General features: G+C 40.0%; 1 protein-coding gene across 1 annotated transcript; it reads right to left on the bottom strand.

Moving 5' to 3' along the window:
- Nucleotides 1–408: 408 nt before the first annotated feature.
- On the bottom strand, nt 409–3,420 carry LOC144531722 (uncharacterized). Its single transcript, XM_078271987.1, has 5 exons — nt 3,301–3,420; nt 2,428–2,573; nt 1,216–1,280; nt 614–781; nt 409–539 (listed from the first exon to the last, which is right to left on the bottom strand). The coding sequence occupies exons 1-5, from the start codon at nt 3,418–3,420 to the stop codon at nt 409–411; spliced, it is 630 nt and encodes a 209-aa protein (XP_078128113.1).
- Nucleotides 3,421–7,211: the final 3,791 nt, after the last annotated feature.

Below are 7,211 nucleotides of genomic sequence, written 5' to 3'. Positions count from 1 at the left end.
AAACCTTGTGTCCTTGTGATACCTGCAAGGCTAGTTAGGTAACTTCTAGTCTCACATTGCCTAGTCTATATCCACGATATTCCACTTCCGGGATTGCTCCATTGCCGACAGAAATTCTGCCGGATTTCACTCATTAAGGCCTTGGGCTTCCTTTATCTCACACAGTCGCAGCTTGAGAACCTTTGTGTTATACCATTTTATTAGACTATGAATCCAAAACTACAGACCAGACGTTTGAGGTTTTGAGTCACTTTTTGTCTCTTGACTTTCTCAGTTAGCCTATAGTTTAAAATATTTATAAAAGTTGTTTGAAACTTCATGCCCTTGCCTTAAGCACAGAATCCTGCAGAGAGAGAGAGAGAGACAAAAATCAGTTCTGACATCAAGCATCTTAATTTCATGATTTAATCAGACAGGTTTAAAAGGTGTAGCACCGTTCTTGGGGTCGTAGATGAAGTCTGGTTCTCTGGAGAAGCCGAGGCAGCTCGCCTGCTGCTTGAAATGTTCGAGTTCAGAGTCCTTCACGGTGGGCTCTTTGCCTGGAAACATAGCAAAAATAAATGAGTATTTTAGATATAAAATGTTATTTTTTCTCAGGCTCCTTCATACCTACCTATCAAATAAATGGCACGAACGTTGACCTCTTCCCCTGTAACGTCTATGTTGATGTTTAATTGCTTAAATAACTTGTCGAGGTTTCTGGCGGTGGTGTTGACGCTCAAGATGAAACAGCCATCACAGCTCGGCAGCAAGTAGAATTCCGAAAAGACCATGTCGCCCACTGAGGACAGAAACAAAGTCAGAACAGTTTACACCTTACACAGCGTCTGTACTTGACGGATTTTCTAGAGAAACTGAATATTTGAGCGGTAAATCACACACTTCACATTTGATTGGACCGCTAAAAAGTGGGAAGAGTTTAGGTCAGTTCTGAGGGTTGTTGGCATCGGCTCAACACAAATTTCCCTCAACTTAGAAACAGGAGCAGGACGATCGATTAATGGGAAACTTTACTGATTTTCAAACTGCTCTGTCACTGCAGCACTGGCAGTACATGCAAATTAACACCATGCAGATCAACAAATACAACCAATGGTTCATGAAGCCTTTTTGGGCATCACTAATTGAAAGACTATAAGCATCTGAATGCAACATGATCTGCCACAGGACTAACAAACATGTAGAAACAGTATCGTGTTTGATAGGGTATCTTACCTGACCCTGATGCAGTGTTGCCATCAATGGTTACATTGATAGCTAGGTCCACACAGGTTCCATTTCTGAGAAAAAAACAAGAGGAAAAGGTGAGTTCAAATTCTGACATAGCTGTTTCATGACTTTCTTATCCATGTTGTCTTAAAAAGTTAAGATTTCTTCACTTATGAATACTGAATGACATTTAAAAGCTTGGAAAAGGTTAGTTAGTGGATCTTAAGTTAGGATTGTTTCGTCAAACTACTTCCGAGATCAAGATGTTTGACCTTTAGGAACATTTTGTTCTAAGAACTGCAAAAATCCCTCCTGTCGGAAAGCCCCTAATGATACACCGTCTAAAAATACAAACAGCCAGAGAAAATCCTACCGTGGTCCTCATAACGGCCGCTTCTAAGAGATTGACAGGAGAGTGTTTGATTACGTGTCCAAAAAACAAAATGATGGGATGCCCTTTACCAGAGCAGTAATTCAGCTGAAGGCCTTGGAAATATTTACCATTAATTTAAATGTGACACTTTCATCTTAAAAAAATATTTAAAAGATGTTAAAAACAACAGCTTACCTTGTTTTATTCTGTGTTTTTATTAGAATTATTTTCAAATACAATTTTTTTCTTTATAAAAACAAGATTTTGTCTTCATTTTTCCAAAAATGAGTCTTGAAAGAGTGGGCCCTAAAACATGCCCTAAACATATTCGTTGTAAATCTTTACAACCATTCACCGAACAACCAAGCAGGCCTGCCTGGTTGGACCATCCAAATCTTTCTTCAAAACTTTCCATTTTCAGCATGTAACGTTAGCTTGCTAGCTCGGAGGATCCCGGTTGTTGTTCCTCGAAGCGACCGGAGTTTAGAACGTAAACACAAAGAAACTGGAAGGTGGAGACACCCAGCTTAACCTCCAGCGGCACAGCAACTATACGTTAAATGAACCGGCGTCGATCCAGACTACACTTAGGTTGATTCAAAAGGTATTAGTGATAATAACGGAGTATCATTTGTATAGTGGTGTAACTGGATGTTATTATTAGGAAATAAGTGAGCCAGGAGCCGCATATAGAAAAATGATGAATAATGGATGTAAGCAGGAAAAGTGATCACCTTTAGCACTTGTTTAACAATGTTAAATATGTGTTTTCTTCCCTCAAATGTTTTCTTAATTATAATTTGCATACATTATTATGTTGTGTATTTGTACAGTCATCAACTCACATCTTGTCCTTCTCAGATAAAACAACTACATTTGGGCTGGATGGTGATTGAGTCACATTCACCCAGACGCTCTCTGTTGCATTCAGAATGGCATCAAATCCTTCACCATCAGCGTAACCCGCAATAGTGGTCCACCTGCCATACATCTGCACACAAACATGAAGTAATTTAGTCACAAGTTACATAAACATTTATATTGAAACTTTGGGATAAGGGCAAAAGTACCAAAAATGTCAAAAGGTACCTAGAACTAACAGAGTTTTTGTGCAAAGGTGTCAGTGCAATGGAGACATCAGAGCTAGCATTAAGGGGCTGCTGACAGATAGCCATAAGTCACCTTAGCAGCTGGGCTGTTAGCTGCTGAGATGACAGGTCCTCACATCTTCGAAACCCAGAGGCAGTTTCAAATTGAACACATATTAGAAAACAAAATGGTTGTGTGTTGGATATATATGTGGGGAAAAACCTGGTTTAACAATAGCCTACTACTGTTGTAACAGTATTTCCAGAATCCTCAAACACTCAACCATCTGGATGAAAAAAGGTTTGTCCACTGCACGCTAAAAATCTTTTTTCAACCAAACAAAAATGGTAGCCAGTGGCTACATGGATTAAAAACAGAGTTACATCTTGGGAAATTGGTTAAAATATTTTTTTTTATTGTGTAAGGGTTTACATATTTATTTCTTATCATGCATGTATTTATCTTTAAGAGAAATGCATGCTTAGCTCTGACTCAAATGTGATGCCAATCCTTAAGAGGCACAAACTGTGGAAGAACTTTTCAAAATGCTGAATAATGCTTTAATGCCTCAATGCTAATGCCTAATACACAAACCCAAAGACCAAGGCAGTAGAACGATGAAGGCTTACCATTGACGGTTCAATCAGAAGCAAAGGCTTCACCAAGGGTTGGCATTCTTCAGGCGTCAGGGCCGAACTGCTCAGAAACAGTCCCGCTACCAGAAAATAACTGCAGAGCCACAGATTCATGATGAGACAGCTGATCAGCTTAAAAATATAACTGAAAAAAACCCACCAAGCACAGATGATAGCTGTCACGAAAGTAATGATGACTGAGCGTCAGAGAGGTGGTCAGCCTTTATAGACGCTGCTGGTGGCACAGTTACAAGCTTCTGTTGTGCAAGCGATAGTTCACTGCCAGCATACCTCTCTGCAGCTTCAAATGGGGTTCCAAGGTTTGCTGTGTGTGTAGGATTTCATAACACTGTTGTTTTGTGGATTAATCATTTATACTGATTTGTTTGAGTTGCCTGTGACCACCAATGCCTACATTGACTATAGTCCAACACAGGACTGCTTAAATCCAGCTAAAACCAGGACTGACCTTTGCCATATACTGCTGTAATATCCAAAACTCCATTATTTACTGTGGGTCGTGGCTTCACATCTTAATGCACAATAAAGTCAGAAAAACGAGAATTTGCCCAAATAAAGTTTCTTAATGGTATGATGAACACAAGAAGGTCGGACTGGCTACTCTAGACTGAAATGCTTATTAAGCTGGTAGTAGGCTATGACCATGTTGTGACCGCTTTTGGGCCTGGCCAGAGTACAGATGTTACTAAAGTAGACGAGAAGATTGCTTAAAATCTGTCCCCAACTTTCAGCTGGAGAGAACATCATGCATGCCCTCGAATCATACCCTGGATCAACAGTAAAAAGAAGAGCTAGACATTTTGCACTATAGTCAGGGTGTGACAAAACCAACTTCACGGCCCCCACTGACGTGTGTTGTCATCATGCCAAATAACTATTGAAATTTTGCTGATTTACTAGACCCAGAGCCGCTGAAAGACTAACTAGCCCCGTTTGACATGTTAGCTAAATTAGCTCATGGTAGCTTAGACTGCGGTTAGATTTTTGTAGTATGCAGTTCGGGACTACAAATACAAAAATCTGTCTGCTTGTTTAGGTACACATTCAGCCCGTTGGAATAGAAGAACACACCAGAATAGGCCTGCTTAGTAAGCTGTATGTGATGGCCGCATTCCTACACTTATAAAATGCAATTCAATGTGGAAATAATCCAAGTATTCAGAATACGTTACTCAGATTGAATAACGTAACGGAATACATTACAAATGACATTTTTGGACATGTCTTCTGTATTCTGTAACGGAATACGTTTTGAAAGTATCCTTCCCAACACTGTGCATGGAAGCCATTCAGAATTTAGACAGAGTACTACACTCAAGATCATCATGTAAACAATAAATGAAAGAATGGTTTCAGGGAATCTTTCCACATTTACTGCACACTTTATTAGTACAAGGACACTACCAGGGTATATGCATGTTTGTGCCCATTTACCCCAAAAGCATTTAAAAAAATGTTTTTTCCTTGTGATCAAAACAGTCAGGCTGCTAATTACTAAACTGCTAATTTTATGTAAGTGTCAAAATTATAGCAGGGCGCCTCAGATAAGTCAACCGTCAAACCACTGTTCTAAGGGCTTCCCTTCTTTTGTTACATTAACAGTAACTGGTGACACTAATCCAAGCCTTAACTAACTTGGATTTATTCATTTAACCCAGGATAGTGTAATCTACAATACATCTAAAAATGTTTCTTTTATGTATGTGTGTTCTGATTTGACTGAGTTGTGACTCAAAGAAAGTATATGACTTTTGGTTAAAGCAATCAGTCTGTAAAGTGTAATACGGTATCTTAACCAGTTCCCCGATATGTGTGTCACAGCTACAGCTCCAACACCTCCTGTTGTTAAAGTACCTGCATGAACCTGTCCCTTTCACCTCACACATTATATTTAGCTCACACAGTCACAGCTTGAGAACCTTTGTGTTATACCATTTATTTAAACTATGAATCTACAAGTACGGACCAGACGTTTGATGTTTTACGTCACTTTTTGTCTCTTGACTTCGTGAGTTAACCTATATAAAAGTTGGTCGAAACTTCATGCCCTCGGCTTAAGCACAGAATCCTGCTGAGAGAAAGAGAGAGAAAGAAATCAGTTCTGTCAGATCATCAGCATCTTAATTTCATGATTTAATCAGACAGGTTTAAAAGGTGTAGCACCGTTCTTGGGGTCGTAGATGAAGTCTGGTTCTCTGGAGAAGCCGAGGCAGCTCGCCTGCTGCTTGAAATGTTCGAGTTCAGAGTCCTTCAGGGTGGGCTCTTTGCCTGGAAACATAGCAAAAATAAATGAGTATTTTAGATATAAAATGTTATTTTCTCTCAGGCTCCTTCATACCTACCTATCAAATAAATGGCACGAACATTGACCTCTTCCCCTGTAACGTCTATGTTGAAGTTTAATTGCTGAAATAACTTGTCGAGGTTTCTGGCGGTGGTGTTGACGCTCAAGATGAAACAGCCGTCACAGCTCGGCAGCAAGTAGAATTCCGAAAAGACCATGTCGCCCACTGAGGACAGAAACAAAGTCAGAACAGTTTAAAATCCCAGTAAAATGGACGAAGGAGCACCTTTAGCGTCTGTACTGTGATGTATTTTCTAGAGAAACTGAATATTTGAGCGGTAAATCACACACTTCACATTTGATTGGACCGCTAAAAAGTGGGAAGAGTTTAGGTCAGTTCTGAGGGTTGTTGGCATCGGCTCAACACAAATTTCCCTCAACTTAGAAACAGGAGCAGGACGAAAGATTAATGGGAAACTTTACTGATTTTCAAACTGCTCTGTCACTGCAGCACTGGCAGTACATGCAGATTAACACCATGCAGATCAACAAATACAACCAATGGTTCATGAAGCCTTTTTGGGCATCACTAATTGAAAGACTATAAGCATCTGAATGCAACATGATCTGCCACAGGACTAACAAACATGTAGAAACAGTATTGTGTTTGATAGGGTATCTTACCTGACCCTGATGCAGTGTTGCCATCAATGGTTACATTGACAGCTAGGTCCACACAGGTTCCATTTCTGAGGAAAACAACAAGAGGAAAAGGTGAGTTCATATTCTGACAGATCTGTTTTATGACTTTCTTATCAATGTTGTCTTAAAAAGTTAAGATTTCTTCACTTATGAATACTGAATGACATTTAAAAGCTTGGAGAAGGCTAGTTAGTGGACCGTAAGTTAGGATTGTTTCGTCAAACTACTTCCGAGATCAAGATGTTTGACCTTTAAACCAACGCAGACAAGAAGTATGTAATTTACCAATATTCAAAATATGACTCCTGAGCTCTCATGTTGGGTTTGGATGAGTTTGGATCAAAGGAAGCACATTTCCAGGATAATTGCCTGACATCCGGATGTACCCCAACTTCCGCTTTCTGTGTGTTGCCGTTCACAAAACCACTGCTTAAGGGAAACAACAACAAACTTCGAGCTAGCAAGCTTAACGCTGAAAATGGCAATTTTTGAAGAAAAAGCCCAACCAGAGCTTGTATGGGCCTTTCATCAGTAAAGTAAATCAGTTGAAGACAGAGTTAAAGGAGGTTGTAAAGAGCCTCCCCCCCCAAAAAAACCTTCTTTCTTTCTTTTATCTGCAGCGTACCACCACTGTCCAGGATGCGTCGGATGGCTTTGGAGTGTGGCTGTGAACTGGGGCCATTAGCGGTGTCAGTGTTGTGACGTTGGTTATTGTAGAGTAAGGTCTGGCCCCTCCACACATGGTCAGGGGTTGTTTGCCTTTCTTTAAACCAATCACAATCGTCTTGGCCGGCGCTAATCTCCAGTCGCAAAGACAATGGATCTGTAAAATGGTCTTGGGGAGGAACTTGTTTTGGTCTAAAGAAAACGTCACATACAATATTAAATGTTAACTGTT

The sequence above is a fragment of the Sander vitreus genome, chromosome 16 (assembly GCF_031162955.1).
Source record: "Sander vitreus isolate 19-12246 chromosome 16, sanVit1, whole genome shotgun sequence".
NCBI classification, from domain to species: Eukaryota; Metazoa; Chordata; class Actinopteri; order Perciformes; family Percidae; genus Sander; species Sander vitreus.
The sequence above is the reverse complement of the archived record's forward strand: the minus strand, read 5'-3'. Positions and strand labels throughout refer to the sequence as shown.